The 21,848-nt window shown below is 37.6% G+C and overlaps 1 protein-coding gene across 10 annotated transcripts in view; it reads left to right on the top strand.

Moving 5' to 3' along the window:
- LOC126273157 (rho guanine nucleotide exchange factor 18) overlaps positions 1–21,848 on the top strand; it is a 552,051-nt gene that overhangs the window by 437,368 nt on the left and 92,835 nt on the right. For 5 of the 10 annotated variants that reach the window (XM_049976617.1, XM_049976622.1, XM_049976613.1 and 2 more), the window contains 4 exons: positions 1,231–1,363; positions 1,510–1,667; positions 4,267–4,376; positions 13,675–13,695. In XM_049976617.1, coding sequence (XP_049832574.1) covers positions 1,231–1,363; positions 1,510–1,667; positions 4,267–4,376; positions 13,675–13,695 — 422 coding nt within the window. The remainder of the gene's footprint in view (positions 1–1,230; positions 1,364–1,509; positions 1,668–4,266; positions 4,377–13,674; positions 13,696–21,848) is intronic. The other 5 variants (XM_049976619.1, XM_049976623.1, XM_049976615.1 and 2 more) reach the window with 1 other exon arrangement.

Here is a 21,848-nt window from a genome sequence, read left to right as displayed (position 1 = left end):
AGAGCACATAATGTAAGATGAAGTTACATTTGTAATGATTGCCTGGCGTATTGCATAGGGCAAACAGGTAGGTCTACAGCCGTAAGATATAAAGAACATATGCCGTGGAGGATGGGTATGAATAAGAATGGGTCAACGTTAGCTGAACACATCATCAAAGTTCATCAAAGAGTGATAATAATGTTCTACCACTCTAATGATCGTATGCGACAGTATTTCATCTCGTGGACATTCATATTAATAGTAAATGATTCCTCATTTGCACATGTAGGCTTGTTACTAATTTATTGTTGTACATATTGACTAGTTGCCTGAAAAACGGTGCGACATAGCTCACTGTGATGAGTACCACCTATGATGCGCGGGGTGCAGCACATTTGATGACCATGCGCCCAGTATAACAGTGGTAGTGGCGGAGGACGTATGTTGTCGTGTGTAATTTTACTTTTATTCGAAACATGCTTATCTCTGTTGAAGTTATTTATTGGTCTTGACGCAGCTGCTGGGCTAAGACATTTTTCATTTATTAGTGTGTATGTATGTAATATGGTATCACTTAATTCTGAAGTTTATGTGTAGATCGTATCACTGGTCTAAATGTTATTTTGATCATTTTTTAGGACTTCTAAAGGAGGCTATATTATAATAGCAGAAACCATGGTCAAGGTTTAAAATAAACAGATTTTAGTGCAACTGTGGGTTGTTTTTCATTCGAGACAATTTCGCAGCGGCTGCTGTTGTCGCTGCCATGATGAAAATAACATAATAATATTATCATCGAGTGTCAAATTGACACTAGCACTCCCATTACCCATCTGCCCCCCCCCCCCCTCTCTCTCTCTCTCTCTCTCTCTCGCTCTCTCTCTCTCTCTCCCCCCCCCCCCCGCCCTCTCTCTCCCCCCCCTCTCACCCCCCCCCCCCCTCTCTCTCTCTCTCTCTCTCTCTCTCTCTCTCTCTCTCTCTCTCTCTCTCTCTCTCTCTCTCTCTCTCTCTGTTCGTTTATCTTTAGTTTGTAAATTATAAATTATAATAGAGAATAATAATCACATGATTTTCAACATTTTTGTGTTTGTAAAAAATGATACACTGTTAAATCATTGATATTGCTCTCCAAGTTTCGAATGATTATTTTTATTTTCATATTATGAATGGCTATTTTTTATCTTACTATAAATGAATAATTTCATTTCATTGTTTCAAAAATAATGCCATATTTTTTTCAATCTATAGGTTCGAAGGTGTTTCAACTTTGATGCAAGGGAGGAGTAAAATGCAAGTTGTCTTGGTTATTGTATTATCAGATGTTCTCTTCTTTCTGCTGGAAAACAATAACAAATATTCTTTCTTTACTCCAGATAACAAGGTAAATTATCGATGGGAAAAGAATTTTGAATAGCGTAACATCATTTTCAAATTTATATCTTATTTGTTTATAGTTGAAATAGTGTTCATATACTTCTTCATAATTACCAGTTGCTCAAACACTTCACTTCTATTTATTTATTTCAGGCTGGTGTTGTCTCCCTTCAAAAACTGCTTGTCAGAGAGAAAGCTGGGCAGGACTCAAGAGGCATATATCTTATTTCATCCAACCCTTCAGAGCCTGAAATGTTTGAACTGAAAGTACATAAACCAAAGGACAAGCAAGTGTGGATACGTGCAATAAGGTTTGCAAAAATCAGTGTTATGAATAGTAATACTAATGGTAATCGAATCATTTAATACCCATAAATTAATCTTAGGCAACGGCCTTGCCACAGTGGATACTCCAGTTCCCATCAGATCACCGAAGTTAAGCGCTGTTGGGGTTGGCCGGAACTTGGATGGATGACCATTCAGGCTGCCATGCACTGTTGTCATTTTTTGAGGTGTACTCAGCCTCATGATGCCAATTGAGGAGCTACTCAACCAAATAGTAGCAGCTCCAGTTAAAGAAAACCATCATAACAACCAGGAAAGTGGTGTGCTTGACCACACACCCCTCCTATATGAATCATCATCTGAGGATGACACGGCGGTCGGATGGTCCCAATGGGCAACTTGTGGCCTGAATATGAAGTGCATAAATTAATACTGAATATCAGCGAAATGCACATACAAAATTCTCTCTTATGATCCGTTAAACAAATAAGAGTGTTCACCAAATATTCAGCATGTAGATCTTTGATCACATTAACAAACTGGTAAGCCAGTATGTGTAATGAACAGTTTCAGAAAACCAACACCATATCGGAATTCATTGAAAATAGTACTTACATAATGGATGATTGCTCTATAAGAAGTAACATAGTTTCCGCAGTCACCAGTAATGTGAAACTCAGCTCTACATGTATTTTCATGAGACTCACAAGGCAGTGGAGCCAACAAAGGTGCTACATTTCTTGGCTTACAGAAAGCATACAGAACGATTCTACACTGTCACCAAGTAAATATGTGCTCGCAGAATATCTTTCTTACCATATGCATGAGTGGGTTTGCGACTTCTTGGAAAACAGAGCTCTTTATATTATTCTCAGTGGGGAGAAACTGCAAGGGGAAAAAAATTAGGCAATGATGTCAAACAATGGAAACTCCAGCTTGGAATATCAACAATGTAGTAAAAGATAGACCGAGTGAGGTGGCGCAGTGGTTAAACACTGGACTCGCATTCGGGAGGAGACGGTTCAATCCCGTGTCCGGCCATCCTGATTTAGGTTTTCCGTGATTTCCCTAAATCGCTCCAGGCAAATGCCGGGATGGTTCCTTTCAAAGGACATGGCCGACTTCCTTCCCCGTCCTTCCCTAATCCGATGAGACCGATGACCTCGCTGTCTGGTCTCCTTCCCCAAACCAACCAACAAGTAAAAGATAGATTGTTACTTACCATAAAGAAGACTCGTCAAGTTGCAGGCAGGCAGACGTGATTAAAAGACACTCACATTTAGCTTTCGGCCACAGCCTTCGTCAGTAAACACACACACACACACACACACACACACACACACACACACACACACACACACACACACCTCTTGCATATTCATGACCACTGATTTCAGCATCTTGGGCTGGAATGTAACATCATGTAGGAGGCAAGCAGCAATCTAGAGGGGGTGGGAAAGGGGAAGTAGTAGTAGTGTATGGGTGGGGGAGAGACAAACGCTGTGTGGTGGAGTGCGCAGGGACCAGACTGGCAACAGGCGCAGCATCAGGAGGGTGTAGGGCAGGGAGCTGGGGAAAAAAGGGAACTAAAAAGGAGACGAGTGGGGAAAGACATGTGAATGCATTGGCAGAGGGCTGCAAATAAACTGGGTGGAAGAAAAGAATGGGGAGGAGATGACAGGACAGAGAGGGTGGAAACTGTTGGGTGGAGGGTGTGGGGATGGCAGTGTGTTACCGTAGATTGATGCCAGGATGGTTAAGGGACTGGATAATGTATTGTAAGGATAACTCCCATCTGCACAGTTTAGAAAAACTGATGGAGGGAAGGATCCAGATGGCTGTGGTAGTGAAGCAGCCATTGAAATCAAGTGTGTTGTGTTCAGCTCATGGACACAGTTTGGTGGTGGCCGTCCATCCTGGTGGACAGCTGGTTGATAGTCATGCCAATATAAAAAGCTATGCAGTAATGGTAGCAGAGCTGGTAAATGACATGAGTCCTTTCACAGGTGCCCCCCCCCCTCCCCCCCCCCCTCCAATGAGGCAGCATAAACTTGTGGCAGGACTGGAATAGGAAGCATTCGGTGGGTGGATTGGGCAGGTTTTGCACCTTGGTCTTCCACAGGGATATGAGCCTTGTGGCAATGGGTTGGAATTGAAAGTAGCATAGGGATGGACTAGGATGTTGTGGAGGTTGGGTGGACAATGGAATACCACTTTTGGAGGGGTGGGTAGTATCTCGGGTAGGATGTCCCTCATTTCAGGGCACAATGATAGGTAATCATTTGATTACCTTATCATATGCTCGAAATCATTGAGAGTTCCACAGCCACTAACAAATATATTGCATAGAGCCGTCTGTTTCAGGTTCTTTGAAAGTGAGGCAGTGTTAATGCTGTCTGTGAGCTTGTCCTCATTCCACCAAACAGTAGAGGATAATTGTGCTGGTGAAACGTTAGATTGTAAATCAAACTGCCTTCAGCCATAGAACCTGAAACAGATGCCTGCAAGCAGTTATCGTGTTTTGTTTGTTTGCTGAACATAGTGAAAGGAAATCGGTTGTCCAACATAGTGTTCAGTCAAGTTTGATGAGAGATGTACAGATACTGAAAATCCTGTGTATTGCAGGTCAGCTGTGGAGAACTGTCAAGAAGATGAAGATGAAGGCATAGTTCTCAGCTTGGAAGAGAAACAGAAATTAATGGAAGCAAAGCAGTTGCAAATTCGGCAAATTGTTGGTAAGTGTACAAATTTAAAATGCCATTTTTGTGTAGTTATGTGTAAGACACAGCAGCAGCAGGATTAAATTACATTATTTAAGAAGCTTTTTTTTAAAAAAAAAAACTTAGTTTATTAAACAATTCTCTTCTGAGAAGAGGCAATTCCAATTCATTCTCTTCTCTCTGTACAACTTATTTGACATTTTATTTACAATCAGAAACCAAATTCTTTAGTATTTTAAGTTATCAGTCCTTCTACAATTCAAATTCAAGGAGGAGTATTGAATAATACTGTTGGATAGCATATTGTAACACAATGTATGGGAACCTGATACCACATCACCCAATATGGTAAGGATTTAGGAATGTAACATTAAGCCCAAAGTAAACACAGAAAAGAGACCATAGTACCGGTATTTATTTATGGTGTTCGGAAAGATACAGTTCTGTTGAGTAAACATGTACCCAAGGATACATTCAAAACTGAGTTTTGTGACATGTCCCTGGTACTGAGGGGGGGGGGGGGGGTGTAAATGGCACTAACACTTTCACTACAAAGTGCGTCATGTGACAAAAGATAATTTTAATATAACTGCAAATTTCAAAACATTGACTTCTGGAAAATGCTTATTTCAATCCTGGTGATACTTCATATTTTTGGTGAATTTCACAATGTATTTCATCTCTTCTTTTAAATCCTGTATTTTGTTGGGTAGGTATTTTCATATCCTCTGAATTACTCAACTGACAGATTCTTTAGGTTTAAAGTAGGAAGACATTTTGTTGAACAGTTCTGTATAACGTTGTTTTGGCTAAAGAACTAGATTACTTTACACCTCACTGTTTGTGATAATGCAATAACAAGAATCAAAATATGATTTTGACTTTCACAAATTTTTCCAGCAGTACAAAAGAAAAGTTTTGTAAAGGTGCAGAGAATAGCATAACAGAAAGACTTAAATTGAAGAGAGAATGTTTTTCATGTTTAATGCATATAGCTGTAAAGGGATAGTGTGAAAAAGATGTAATCAATCTTCTGTTAGGAACTGTAACGTAATTGTTATGCTTTTGTTATCATTTGTCACAGACTAATGCACCTATTCGTTGGTGCCTTATCGGAGATCTTTGAATATGTGTCAGTAATGAAGTAGAAGTTTGTTGGAGATAACAGCAGTATAGTTTGCATTGCTGGTAAATCATGCACCTCTTGACAGTTATGGCTAACTTAGTGAATGTTATTAGTCTTCGGAATGAAAGAAAACATATGTTCATCGTGTGTACATTCTACTGATGCAAAAAGTTGTCAGTAGCATCTTTGACTATGAATGCTGATCACCTTTAGCACATAGCAACATTGTGGCTGCTGTTAGTGCAAGTGATGTCATTCAAAAAAATGATTGATGATTGGTTTTTCAGTGCATTCAGAATTTGAAACATACCGTCCTGAGGGAATGGTTTTTTATTTTACATTGTGAAATACTAATATATAATTTTTCTACTGTTTATAATCTATTAAATGTGCTCAAATAACCACTGGGGCAGTACAATTACACAATAAATCATGATGAACATCCAGTATAAATAATGACTTATAAGTAGTTATTTTTCATATTACTGATACAGCGATATATGATACAGTATGTCAATAAATATAGTTCTACAATTCAGGCAGTAGCTTCTGTTATTTTGTATGTATATTTTGTGGTATTACTATAGTGAAACTATTTCATTCATAACCAAGTAAAAGTATTCCATGAAAGCTAAAAGTTAATAATGCTTTCCTATTTACTTGAACAACGTCGAGATGTCAGTGTATGGTCCAAAAATTTTAAGTAGTAGCCTTGGGGTTCAAATTTACCATATATATAAATTGCACAGCTATGAATGAATCTGAAATCGTGTTGTTCTGAACTCTTCAAAATTCTTGTTGAACTGTACAGACATTTTTATAAATATATCCAACTTCAGTGTCTGTAGTAGGTGCATCCACCAACATAATGTAGTAGATGTCAGAATTCAAGTGTGATTTGTGGATAATGTGAATTATTATTGAATGTTTGTGTGAATCTTCCTCTTATTGCTTGAATTGTAGTATTGTTCAGTTTCTGATGAAATGATCTATTCTACTATGTAATGTAGTAACATGAAACCTAACTGCTTGTGTCATTTGTTTACCTCATTGTGCAGTGAAACCTAGACAGCTATTCAAGACAAGCCACTATATATTCCACCTTAAGTAAAACGTGTATATACATATATACTCCAATCAACTTTTCTTTCCCAGAATTTTACAAGATTTTTCAAGTAATAATTGTAAAATAAACAAATCAGAACCTACTTCTGCATTTGTACTCTCCCATCACCTTATAATATGTGGTTGAGTGTACTTCTTGTACTCTTATGATTTCCCTTGTTTTTAGTTCTGTGCACAAATGGTGTGCAGGTAAGCTTCTGTATGAACTGGAATTCCTATTATCGTACTGACTTGGTCTTTTCACAATTTGTGTGTGAAATAATTTATGTTCAATGTATTCCAACTGCAATGCTTTATTTTTCTATTTACATGTACAGTCTGATAAGATTGAGAGTGAGATATCTTGATGATCAGATCTCCATATGACAGTCTACAGTGTACAGATCAAATTGTGTACACATGGAAGACATATTGTTTAAGCCTGCGGTATATGCTTGGAAATAAAGAAGACATTAACAACAGAGATGTTGATGTCGGGATGAATTCGCTTGGCTACAAACTGACAGTTTTATGAAGATTGCATTTTAAGAAGTCACTGTGACAAGCTATATCATAGTTGAGCATCAGTATAGCTTTTCGTGGTGAACTGTTGACTAATGTGCTTCAAAACATTTGCAGTTTGTTGGGCTGGCGTATATATATCTCAACATCAGTGTCTCTGATTGTAATGTCTTCCTTACTTACATGCACAAAAATATGGTTGCACAATATATCTTGTATGTTATATGATATGATTTAGAGAGAAGCGGTGAGGGGGGAGGTGTATTGTTGCTTTACTTTCTGTAGAATGTGCTTTCTTGCAATTTGTAAAATAGGTCTGTCAATGATGTCACATCATTTCTTTTGTAGCATATGCCTTTGGAGTTCAGTGAGCCTTTCTGCAATGCTCGTACATTTACTGAAAGAATCCAGTGCTTCTCTTTTGATCTACTCTACCTCGTCTATTAATACTACCTGATAAGAATCACAGACTTATGACCAAATTTACTTCTGCTACCACTTAATGGTCATCTGTGGCAATACTAGTGGGACAGTAGCAGTTTCTTTGATTTCTGATGAGCTCCACTCTCATATAGTTAATCTGGATTTATAGATTTGTCTCACCAACATGAATGAAATCTCAAAACGTACAAGTAATCCCAGTATAAGTAGATAATCAATGTAACTGTCTCCAATGGCTGTTTATCAGTCATCACATACATGACTCATCTCATAACTGAAGCATGAGGGAACATTGTCTCTAGCAATCATTATAAGCATGTATTTTCAGTGTACATTTTTGCATTTGCCACTTTTCTTCTCTTCTCTTATGTTCTCATTACCTTGTCCACTTTGCTCAGATAGTTATTTACTGTTGTCATACCCATTGTTTTATAATTTGCAACAGAGGATAATTAACAACTTGCTGAGAGATGTTTTCACTTTTAGATACTGTTTTCCATTAATTTCATTGTTTTTATTATTATTATTGTTATTGTTGTTGTTGTTGTTGTTGTTGTTGTTTGTAAGTATAAAAACGTCCTGCATCAACCTGCAGCTTGAACATCATCTCCAGTTTCACTAAATCTTCATGTATTGCAAGGTATTTTTAACAGTTTGTGACCATGATATAACCAGCATGAAATCCTCCATTTCAAGAAACAAGTATCCAAAGGTTTCAGTTTTCCCCAAAATTATGAGTGGTTTACTTAACATACACAAAATTAAGTCCATACAGTTGTATAGTAAGCGATGTAGCTCTTCCACTAATTATAGAGCATGACAGAAGTACAATAAGTTACTCAGAATCTTCAAAATGTTTGAATGTGCATGTAGATAAGAACTTGAATTGGAAATGTCAGCAATTTTTGCTGTGCATGTGTTTGCTGATTTTAGCATTGCACATGTCAATGAGTTAACATATTCTGTGTACTTTCAGTCAGCCATGTTTTGTGAAATAATACTCTGTACGAAAATTTTTTATTGGGGTGCAAGGAATTCAATTTATACATGTGTATAGAGGATAATATGTGGTGTGCACCAACAATTATTTGGAACACAGTTCTTTCATGCTGAACATAGTGATAAAAATCTACATTTACTCCATTTGTAAAGTTTTCTGCTAACAACTGACAACAATGGTCACCAATCAGTCATACAGTGAGAAAGAATGCCAAATACTTTGAATCACTTGAGCTCATTGTGATTTAGGGGGAAACCTGAGAATGCTCAATAAAGCGCAAATATGAGTTACAGTATGTAACACGTAGGAAAATTAATTTTAAAATGACCTATACAAAATAACTCTAAAAAATTAAGACTAGGAATATTTAAAACTGAAAATAGTGCAATTTGTTCCTGAAGAAGCTTCCTCCATATAATTTTGTATGAGACTCCAAGAAGAGTCAATGGTAATTACTGAAGGGCTTTAATGAACAAGTTCCAGATCATTTATATCTCGTACGTGTTTAACAAATGAAGCGTCTCAGGAAATTGAAGGTCTTTGATTACAGTTTTACAGGTGTAAGAAAGAGCAGGAGAAATGAAAAAGTGGCACATTGGCAAAAAGTAAGACTCTGACACGAAGTTGCACAGAACTCCAAACTGGTTGAGAAATAATGGAACGCTTTTGTAGGGGAGCTACACAAGACAAATTAACAAATTAAATTTTGATTCCTGCAATAAGTTACTTGTGAGATTTGCTGGAAGTCAGTTGTCAGCTCTGAGATGAGAGAAACTGTAGCGGGGAAGCCTCGAGCAGCCATTGAGAGAGTGGTGAAAATTGATGAGAGAGTAGAGATGACAGTAGCGATAAAAGAAGGCATGGAAGTGAAACTAACATTGGATAATAAAGATGAAATGAGAAGATGCTGTACTTACTGTTAATGCAGTCTTGTAGCAGTGTTAGCATGTTGTTGTGGTCTTCAGTCCTGAAACAGGTTTGATGCAGTTCTCCATGCTACTCTATCCTGTGCAAGCTTCTTCATCTCCCAGTACCTACTGCAACCTACATCCTTCTGAATCTGCTTAGTGTATTCATCTCTTGGTCTCCCTCTACGATTTTTACCCTCCATGCTGCCCTCCAATGCTAAATTTGTGATCCCCTGATGCCTGAAAACATGTCCTACCAACCGGTCCCTTCTTTTTGTCAAGTTGTGCCACAAACTCCTCTTCTTCCCAATGCTATTCAATACCTCCTCATTAGTTATGTGATCTACCCATCTAATCTTCAGCATTCTTCTGTAGCACCACATTTTGAAAGCTTCTATTCTCTTCTTGTCCAAACTAATTATTGTCCATGTTTCACTTCCATGCATGGCTACACTCCATACAAATACTTTCAGAAACGACTTCCTGACCATTAAATCTATACTCGATGTTAACAAATTTCTCTTCTTCAGAAACGCTTTCCTTGCCATTGCCAGTCTACATTTTATATCATTTCTACTTCGACCATCATCTGTTATTTTACTCCCTAAATAGCAAAACTCCTTTACTACTTTAAGTGTCTCATTTCCTAATATAATACCCTCAGCATCACCCGATTTAATTTGACTACATTCCATTATCCTTGTTTTGCTTTTGTTGATGTTCATCTTATATCCTCCTTTCAAGACACTGTCCATTCCCTTCAACAGCTCTTCCAAGTCCTTTGCTGTCTCTGACAGAATTACAATGTCATCGGCGAACCTCAAAGTTTTTATTTCTTCTCCGTGAATTGTAATACCTACTCCAAATTTTTCTTTTGTTTCCTTTATTGCTTGCTCAATATATAGATTGAATAACATCTGGGAGAGGCTACAACCCTGTCTCACTCCCTTCCCAACCACTGCTTCCCTTTCATGTCCCTCGACTCTTATAACTGCCATCTGGTTTCTGTACAAATTGTAAATTGCTTTACGCTCCCTATATTTTACCCCTGCCACCTTTAGAATTTGAAAGAGAGTATTCCAGTCAACATTGTCAAAAGCTTTCTCTAATTCCACAAATGCTAGAAATGTAGGTTTGCCTTTTCTTAATCTTTCTTCTAAGATAAGTCGTAAGGTTAGTATTGCCTCACGTGTTCCAACATTTCTGCGGAATCCAAACTGATCTTCCGCAAGGCCCGCTTCTACCAGTTTTTCCATTCGTCTGTAAAGAATTCGTGTTAGTATTTTGCAGCTGTGACTTATTAAACTGATAGTTCGGTAATTTTCACATCTGTCAACACTTGCTTTCTTTGGGATTGGAATTATTATATTCTTCTTGAAGTCTGAGGGTATTTCGCCCGTCTCATAAATCTTGCTCACCAGATGGTAGAGTTTTGTCATGACTGGAGATTCTTGGCTCACCTCTCTCACTTTTTAGTAATTTTAGTTGAGGTCTAACTTTGACTGCCATGACAGTTAAAACACAAATAATGAAAACACAGACTGTGTACACAGAACAGTTCCATGAGTTGTTTAGAAAACCATACATACAAACCATCTATGTTGCATTAATTGCAAATAAAGCCTCCTGATAATGGACCTACAATCCTCTGAAATGAATAGAGGAGATAAATAAAAGTGTCTGTTTATAGTTTTTTCATGTATTTCAATTCAATGTCATTTCTTTTTTTGCTACGGTTAACATTCTCATTCTTATCTTTTACCTATATACCTTTTATTCATGGATTAGTAAATTTATGTTCCCTTCTTATCAGCTCTCATATTATCATGTCTTTTTAGTATATTGGTATAATGGAAGAGAATAGAGAAGTGTTTCTTTTGTATGAGCTACGCATTGTGTCAGATCACATCATGTTCAAAAGAAGCTTCAGTTAGACTACCTCAATTTGCCATGACATGAGGTTCAAAGTATATTTTCTTTCCCTCAGTTATCTGTGTCACATTTCTGTGCTCTTTCCTTCTTCCCTCAACTTACAACAAAGAGAAGTATGCATGTGAAAGGCAAAGATTTTGTGTCTAAGGCTACTCGAAATTATTATCGATTCTGATTGGCGTGATTTAATCTTCGCAGTCTGTTGGAGGGGCCCCTTTTTTCTATCTCAGATTGCCGTCGTTTTCACATTGCCATCATTTTCATTCTTGGTTCAGCATTGCAGTTAATACACTGACAAAACAAAAGTTATTTTGTGGGAAACTATCTGCAGGTGAATGAGTAGTGAGTACTACTAATGTGATTAGCTTAATAATACGTTGAGGTGAACTGAAGATTGTGTAACATGGGAAGCAGAGAGAGGTTTCAGTGACTGGCTTTGACTTAGTGACAGGACACACAAGAAGGGTAGAAAGAGGAAGTTGTGAATTACTACAAATTAGTGTGGAAGGAAATAAATAAAAAGAGAATATGATATTATTGTGTAAATTGCTAGACAGTGGTGTCAGAAATGCCAAAAATGTATTAACACAATGTCTTCAGTTATGTCTCACTTACTGAAATGTTTACTGCTCCTTTGTTAAGTAAAATAAGAAGAATACAATGAACCTGTAACATCACTTTTTGACATCTATTATAGAAAGTTACAAAATTACTTTAATCATACGGTGTTCGTCTAATGTCCATGTAGTGTCCATTGAAACATTTTTGTTGTGTATACAAGATATATTAACTTATAAATATTTAGCTGTTAGCATTTTACTTGTACCAGAAATGGAATACAACTGAAGAATAGAGCTTTAATGTATTGGAAGCACATTTGTGCACATAACAGGTTCATTTTTTCAATGAATAGAGCTTTAATGTAACAGAAGCACATTTGAATACATAGTAGGTTCATTTTCTGAACACCTGGTAAAAATAAATTTTACTTGGCAACTAAAGAAGCAACATTTGTCAATTATAAAGTCACAGCACTGCCCTTTTGCTCCAGGGTTCCTTATGGCTAAATAGTAAATGAAACCAGTTATACAAAGAGTACATAATTTTTGTTGATATCTACAGATTGATAGTTTTTGTTGTGATCTGCAGATTGGCATTGTCAATTAATATACTAGGTTCACTGAAAATGTATATCACTCATATATCTCTCCATAAACAATAATATTTACTTAGATAATACATCCAAAAATACTTACTTTTCTAGTAACTTAATTTATACACATCTTGTACTGTAAGATTCATTAAAATGAAATGAAAATGATTGGAATAGTGCTATGTACACATTTTCAAGTACTGCAGTTTATCATATAGAGTCTTACTTTTGTCCTTCATAGAAAAATTGGTCACAAGAGATTAAAACATCTGGCTCTCTTTGCCCTGAACTATGTCCGATGGAGAATCTTTCCACATACAGTAACATTTTTTTTTTTCCATCAGGAAACTACCCCTACTAAAACTATTGTCTTTGTTAACTATTTCGTTTCTGCACACTTTGAAACAACAATGTAATATCACGAATTCAGGTAATAGCCAACAAAATAATGTACGAACTGGAATTGTACCATACTGTAATTTTGTATGTATTTTCATTTTCTTCGAAAGTGACAACAGGTCACAATTCAGACCAATAATTTCACCAAACTTTATCATAAAAATTGGCTTTTGTTCCCTTTATGCCAGTATTAATTTCCCATACCAGTTACATTTACAATTTTGTTTGCCCTTTGAGGCAATCAGGTTTTGTGTGTGTGTGTGTGTGTGTGTGTGTGTGTGTGTGTGTGTGTGTGTGTGTGTGTGTGTGTGTGCGTGTGTGCGCGCGCGTGCGCTTTCACCCCTACTTAAATATCCATTACTCAATTTTCCTTGCTGACCTTCCATTACATGGTAAACACTGTTGTAAATCCAATATTGTGTTACAACAATGCATGAAACAATGTGGATAGGTTAGTCCTGACAAAATTATGGAAATAAACTGTAAAGCAACCAATAAGTGCACACTGCAGGTTATTCCATATTCACTTGAGCCCTTAAAATATTAAGGACGTTGGTTGTCAAATTTCTACCATTACAGTCAGATTTTTTTCTTTACTCTTAAAAATATTTCATTATAAAATCACATGTAGCTAGTAGTAAATAGTGTTTGTTTTTAATCAAATCTGTTTGTTCCTTGTGCTCAATAGCATAATTTTTTCCTATTTTGTTCTCTATGAAATATCAAAGGCAGCTGTGTAGGAGTTGAAGGTAATATCGCTAGCACTTATCATCTGTACATATCAATAGCATCCGTAGTGTAGTGATAATATATAACTCATTTTACCGGATAGTAAAATTAGTAAACTATGTAAGGATCATCCGATAAATGAAACACAAGGCAATTTCCATCATGATCTTATGGAAGATAATGTTTTACTTTATACTGTTAAAATGCCGTAACTTTGAACACAGTGCATACTAAGAAACTTCCTGGCTGATTAAAACTGTGTGCCAGACCGAGACTCGAACTCGGGACCTTTGCCTTTCGCGGGCAAGTGCTCTACCAACTGAGCTACCCAAGCATGTCTCACGACCCGTCCTCACAGCCACAGCTTTACTTCTGCCACTACCTCGTCTCCTACCTTCCAAACTTTACAGAAGCTCTCCTGCGAACCTTGCAGAACTAGCACTCCTGAAAGAAAGGATATTGCAGAGACATGGCTTAGCCACAGCCTGGGGGATGTTCTAGAATGAAATTTTCACTCTACAGTGGAGTGTGCACTGATATGAAACTTCCTGGCAGATTAAAACTGTGTGCCAGACCGAGACTCGAACTCGGGACCTTTGCCTTTCACGGGCAAGTGCTCTACCAACAGTTGGTAGAGCACTTGCCCGCAAAAGGCAAAGGTCCCGAGTTCGAGTCTCGGTGTGGCACACAGTTTTAATCTGCCAGGAAGTTTCATATCAGTGCACACTCCGCTGTAGAGTGAAAATTTCATTCTAGAAACAGTGCATACTAGTTTACTTGACTGCCTGTCCAAAGGCATATTTTGCCATATTGCAGTGTACAGCTTCATCTAGCCAGTAATTAAATTATTTTTTTCACATGTAAGGTACCAGTAACAAATATGATTAAATTGTTAAAATAATTTGTTCTTACACTTGGGGCTAGAGGCAAATGAATAATTTTAAAATACAGGTAAAGTACAGTGAATCAAGGACAATTTGCTTGTAACTGTGCAAGAAACATGATTGTCAGGATAAAATTAGACTTTACTCACAAAGACTGAAGGGAAGGACCAGGAGGGCCATAGAGAATGAACAGGAAAGAACAACGGAATTGCAACTCTCATTCAGAAGTCCAAAGTACTACTAACAATGTTTTAGATGGTTGATGTTTTATTTCCTGTACCAGTTGCCTTTCTTATTATGTGATCTGAAGTGACCTTCCTTTCCCTGCCCTTCTCCCAGCACTCTTCTTCTATCATAAGTATGAAATGTAGCCATAACACTGACTCATGTGTAGGTATAGGAGGTTGCAGATTTTGGCTCATTGATAGGATACTGGGAAAATGGACTATATCTGCAGAGGAGAACACTTAGAAAACACTTGTGTAACACATACTGTCACTGTGTAGAACCCATACAATTAAGACTAACAGGGTGTATTGAATGAATACAGAGAAGTACACCATGAATGGTGACATGTTTGTGTGACCTGTAGCAGAACATCACAGGGTGCTGCATGAAGTTAATTGGCAGACACTTGAAGATAAACACAAACTATGCTGAGAAAGCTATGTTACCTAATTTCAAGAATTAGCTTTAAATGATTAACCTAGGTACATACTACAGCCCCCTACGTATTGCCCATAGGGATTGCAAAGACGGGATTTTATAGCATACACAAAGGTGTTCAAGCAGTTATTCAACCTGTGCACTGTAGGTGCCTGGTTCAGGGGAAACCCTAAAAATTGGTATATTAAGAAATACTCTTCCGTGCACTTCACACTGATCTTCAAAGTGTAGATGTAGATGTAGGGAAATATTATTAGATTAAATATTGTAGTAGACTCTGTGGTGAAATATTCCAGATACCAAATCTTGGTGCTGTTGCTATCAACCCTATTTCCCAGAAGGCCATTTTGTTGGATTTTCATTTAACTCAAATGGAAAAATTTATGCACATGCTTTATTCACCTGTTGCTCTGGTTCATTGCTTATTCATACCTTGTTCTCCACATAGCTCGTAAATCCCTTTCAGAACTAAAATGAATTTATATGGTGAAAAGTATATTATACAACTGCTATGCAAATGTTAGGACGGAAGTAATTTTCACATGATGTGTCACTGCCAAGTAACATTGCTTGATGAAACTTGGACCATGTGTAGATAGAACTTCTCCAGTTATAGTACATGAAAGAAATAAGCAATGGGACAAATTGAAATGACACTTTTGAAAGACAGTAGCTGCACTTAAGTCATTGTGATTGATGATGGTCCCCTGGAGATTACAAAAGGCAGAACATCATGGTTCTTAATAGTGTGTGTGATCACCATCAACAGTAATGTATTCTCTCCAGTGTGCTCCCATGCTGGCCCCACAGTTGGTAAGGACTTTGTGTGAAAGTGGTGTAATATGTCTGCCCAATACATCCCACTCTTGCTCAGTGGGCCTGGAGTCAGCGAAACAGGCAGGCAAGTCCATTCACTGAACATCCTCTCATTCCAAGCATTCTTCCAACTGTACAGTTTTATGTGGTTGCGCATTGTCATCCACAAAAAATTAGGTTAATGCCAAATATCGCCCTGAAAAGATGCACATAAGGAAGTAGTAAAGTGTCACAATAATATTGACTGATGAGTGTGCCATATTCAAAGATTTGGAGGTCAGTATGCCCATGCAACATTATGTTTCCCAACACTGTAACACCAAAATGATCCTGTCAGACAATGCTGGACATCCCTCATGTGGTAGGAGGTGGGGACATTTAATGCACCCTGGAACATTGTCAAACATGATCATTTCGTGTCCAGGTGTTAGGGTGTGGGAAGGCATAATATTGCATGGGCATACTGACCTCCAAATCTTTGAACACGGTACAGTTAGCAGTCAATGTTATTGTGACATTGTACCTGTTCCACAAGTGCATCTTCTCAGGTGTACATTCAGCCCCGACTTCATTTTTTCAGATGACAGTGTGTGACTACAGCAAACTAAGTAGGTGGAAGAAATGTTGGAATGGGACTAGCCTTCCTGTTTCTCCTGATTTAAATTGCATTGAGCAAGTGTGGGATGTATTGGGGAGATATATTGCAGCATATCCACATGTACTGACGGCCATCAATTTACTTGTCAATTGCACTGTTGGACAAATGGAATGCCCTTCCATAAGAAGTCCTTACCAACCATGTGGCTAGCATGGAAGCACATTTTAGAGCATGTGTTGCTGTCTCATGTTGATCACACAGCCTACTAAGGACCACATGCTGCCTTTTGTGATCTCTTGGGGACCATCATAAATCACAATGACTTCAGTGTAATTACTTTATTTGAATAAAAGTGTCATTTCTGTTCATCTCATTGCATATTTCTTTCACTTACCTTCTATGTGGGGTGCAAGTTACATCGACCTATGTTACTTGGCTGTGACATGTTGTGTGAAAGTTAATTTCATCTTTTAAGTTTGGCACACCACTGTATTTCTTTGAGATTCATTTTTCAGGTCAGTAAACCATAATTAATCATAGCCATAAACACACCATACTGTTCTTCTTGGCACTGTGAAGTAATTAAATATCGGATGGTCTTTTTTTTTTTAATAATGACAACAGGGGCATGTCTGTGTTCAATAGAGTTCAAGTGTTGTGTATGTACAAAAAAAAAAAAAAAAAAAAAAAAAAACTGATGCATGTACAAAACTCATCAGTAATAAACTTCCAATTATATTACTTCCAGTGCATGAGAATGCTCATTTCTTTTGGATTTATATTTTTTAGATCGGGTTCAACAAATGTATACGAATTACTTTGGAGTAATTTACATTTGAAATGATGTGTTTATTCTGAATATATGTAAACGTTAATGCTGTGAGCATCAGTTGTTGATCAGTGTAATGCTGTAGACTGAATGGTTCCAGGCACCAGCAAGTAATATTGTTCCGTTGTTAATTGCATTGCATGGTTCTATCATTCCATGTTATTGGGGAATGAATTCAAAATTTCCTTTATTTCCAATGCATGTATTGCAGTTATCCGACATAGAGAAAAATTCTTACTCTCTGTCAAGTATTTGCTGTGCTGATTGTATGTGACAAGTTAAAACTTTGCACTGGTCTGTATCTTGAACTGGGATTACTGTCCTCCATGAACAGTATGTTACTAATTGAGCTGTGTATGCATGCCTCATGAACAAACACAACTAATCAGCCTGTCCTAGGCTTCTCCCCTTTCCCTTTAAGCTCAAAAGAGGCACTTCTGCAGTGCTGTGGGGCTTGCACCACCTAGAGAAAGGATATAGCTGGGAATACTGACTTTGAAAAACAGGGAATAGAGTCAGAGTTGTGGTTCTACAGACAGTTTTAAGTTTTAACATATAATTAATTCTATTAATGCTTCTGTTGTATATTAATTATGCACAGAATTTCAGTAATGTTTTTTTCTTGGTTTGGAATGTCATCATTTGTGATGCAAACCTTAATGCCTCATTTGAATGGCCTATGGTAGAAAACATTGTCACCTGCTTCACAATCAGTATATGATGTTATGTGTGATGTGCATCAAATCTAAAACTTTTGAACCCATAGATGGAAAACAGCACTGTAGCAGTCGCAAACTTCATTACTGTAGATTTACATGTAATCATTGAGGCTGTGTAATCCACAAAACTGTTTCTGTAGTTCAAGAGACTAAATTGTAATTTCAGTAGTGCACTTCGTTGGTGATAACTTGATGTGAATACTAATAGGAAGCGTTTTGTCACTGATATTGGAGCCATAAGAGAACAGTTTCAGATCAACAGGTTGTATGCCAAAGTCTTATATTAAACACCTTAGTGTGGAGGGTAATATGTGAATATGCTTATTCCACTGAATATAGTCATTGAGATTTATGTTTTTTGATTTCACACACTGTCACGTGCCAACATAGGTTTCTGTACCCCTTCAATTTGAGTTTTCATACCAAATTGTACATCCCAGTAACTACTTGTAATAATCACTTTCTATAGTCAAACATTGGAAAATCCAGGATGGAATGTAACAATACCAGAGAAGGAAAGTTGCTACTCACCATATAGCGGAGATACTGAGTCGCAATAGGCACAATAAAAAGATGCACACAATTAAAGTTTCAGCCATTAAGGCCTTTTGGATTTAGTGGCCAAAAGCTTCAATTGTGTGAATCTTTTTGTTGTGCCTATCGCAACTCAGCATCTCCGCTATATGGTAAGTAGCAACTTTCCTTCTCTGGTATTGTCACAGTCTATAGTCATGCAATTGCATAATGCATAGCTACATTAGTATCCAGTAGTTAAGTGTAATCAAGAAAGTGGAACATATTTCCTGAACAGGACGTCTGATGCATTATTGAACAAGATATTTCTATCACATAGTTGTTTCTAAATCAGCTAATCAAAAAATCTTCTTCAACCAAAAACATACATTTTTATAAGTCCTGGTGTAATGTAATAGTTTTGAGGAGCAAATTGTTGAAAAGTAGAGGCTCTGAGTTATCAAAAGTCACATAAAAAAAGAACAACTACTTTACTTGTTCTTTTCTGGGGCTATAGAGGATGGTTGGATGAACACACACACACACACACACACACACACACACACACACACACACACACACACACACACACACCCCTCTGTATGACAACATTGTCTAGGCTGATAACATTGCCTGACAAACCTCTACCACCAAATCATAATAATTTATTGAGAACTAGGGCCACTACTGTTACGAACATACTTAAATGACTTTATGAATAACCCTTGTAGACCTGTGAGGTTGGTCTCAGGTGACACATTTGTGTACAGTAAGGTGATATGGTTAAAAACTTCTTACAATATGCAGAGACTTGCAGATGATCAGTGCTTGGTGCAAAGATTGCCAGCTGACCTTCAACATAAGTGGATGTGATGTAGTGTGCAATACCAGACGGAAGGGACCAAATTTCATTTGACTACAAAGCTGATCCCCCCAAAAAACCATGGGCCTTGCCATTGGTGGGGAGGCTTGCGTGCTTCAGCGATACAGATAGCTGTACCGTAGGTGCAACCACATCAGAGGGGTATCTGTTGAGAGGCCAGACAAGTGTGGTTGCTGAAGAGGGGCAACAGCCTTTTCATAGTTGCAGGGGCAACAGTCTGGATGATTGACTAATCTGGCCTTGTAACGCTAACCAAAACGGTCTTGCTGAAAGCAAGGAAAAACTACAGCCATAATTTTTCCTGAGGGCTTACAGCTTTACTGTATGGTTAAATGATGATGGCGTCCTCTTGGGTAAAATATTCAGAAGGTAAAATAGTCCCCCATTTGGATCTCTGGGCGGGGACTACTCAGGAGGATGTTGTTATCAGGAGAAAGAAAATTGGCTTTCTATGGGTCGGAGCGTGGAAAGTCAGATCCCTTAATCGGACAGGTAGATTAGAAAATTTAAAAAGGGAAATGGATAGGTTGAAGTTAGATATAGTGGGAATTAGTGAAGTTCGGTGGCAAGAGAAACAAGACTTCTGGTCAGGTGAATGCAGGGTTATAAATTCAAAATCAAATAGTGGTAATGCAGGAGTAGATTTAATAATGAATAATAAAGCCCACACCTACCACAGTAGTACAAGTTTATATGCCAACTAGCACCACAGATGACGAAGAGATTGATGAAATATATGATGAGATAAAAGAAATTATTCAGGTAGTGAAAGGAGACGAAAATTCAATAGTCATGGGTGACTGGAATTCGTCAGTAGGAAAAGGGAGAGAAGGAAACATAGTGGGTGAATATGGTTTGGGGCTAAGAAATGAAAGAGGAAGCCGTCTGGTAGAATTTTGCACAGAGCATAACTTAATCATAGCTAACACTTGGTTCAAGATCCATAAAAGAAGGTTGTATATATGGAAGTGGCCTGCAGATACTTGAATCTTTCAGGTAGATTATATAATGGTAAGACAGAGATTTAGGAACCAGGTTTTAAATTGTAAGACATTTCCAGGGGCAAATGTGGACTCTGACCACAATATGTTGGTTATGAACTGTAGATTAACACTGAAGAAACAGCAAACAGGTGGGAATTTAAGGAGACGGGACCTGGATAAACTGACAGAAGCATAGGTTGTAGAGTGTTTCAGGGAGAGCATTAGGGAACAATTGACAAGAATGGGAGAATACAGTAGAAGAAGAATGGGTAGCTTTGAGAGATGAAATAGTGCAGGTAGCAGAGGATCAAGTAGGTAAAAAGACGAGGGCTAATAGAAATCCTTGGGTAACAGAAGAGATATTGAATTTAATAGATCAAAGGAGAGAATACAGATCTGCAGTAAATGAAGTAGGCAAAAAGGAATACAAACGTCTCAAAAATGACATCGACAGGAAGATGTATGAGACAGGCGAAATACCCTCAGACTTCAAGAAGGATAAAATAATTCCAGTCTGAAAGAAAGCAGGTGTTGACAGATGTGAAAATTATCGAACTATCAGTTTAATAAGCCACAGCTGCAAAATACTAACGCGAATTCTTTACAGACGAATGGAAAAACTGGTAGAAGCCGACCTTGGGGAAGATCAGTATGGATTCTGTAGAAATGTTGGAACACGTGAGGCAATACTGTCCCTACGACATATCTTAGAAGCTACCTTAGAAAATAGATTAAGGAAAGGCAAACCTACGTTTTTAGCATTTGTAGACTTAGAGATAGCTTTTTACAATGTTGCCTGGAATATTCTCTTTCAAATTCTGAAGGTGGCAGCGGTAAATTACAGGGAACGAAAGACTATTTACAATTTGTACAGAAACCAGATGGCAGTTATTAGAGTCGAGGGGCATGAAAGGGAAGCAGTGGTTGGGAAAGGAGTGAGACAGGGTTGTAGCCTTTCCTCGATGTTATTCAATCTGTATATTGAGCAAGCAGTAAAGGAAACAAAAGAAAAATTTGGGGTAGGTATTAAAATCCATGGAGAAGAAATAAAAGCTTTGAGGTTTACTAATTACTTTGTAATTCTGTCAGAGACAGCAAAGGTCCTGGAAGAGCATCTGGACGGTATGGACAGTGTCTTGAAAGGAGGATATAAGATAAACATCAACAAAAGCAAAACAAGGATAATGGAATGTAGTCAAATTAAATCAGGTGATGCTGAGGGATTTAGATTACGAAATAAGACACTTAAAGTAGTTAAGCCATTTTGCTATTTGGGGAGCAA

This window comes from Schistocerca gregaria, chromosome 5 (assembly GCF_023897955.1).
Source record: "Schistocerca gregaria isolate iqSchGreg1 chromosome 5, iqSchGreg1.2, whole genome shotgun sequence".
Lineage (NCBI taxonomy): Eukaryota > Metazoa > Arthropoda > Insecta > Orthoptera > Acrididae > Schistocerca > Schistocerca gregaria.
Note: the sequence above shows the minus strand (reverse complement) of the source record. Positions and strands in the feature narration are given on the sequence as shown.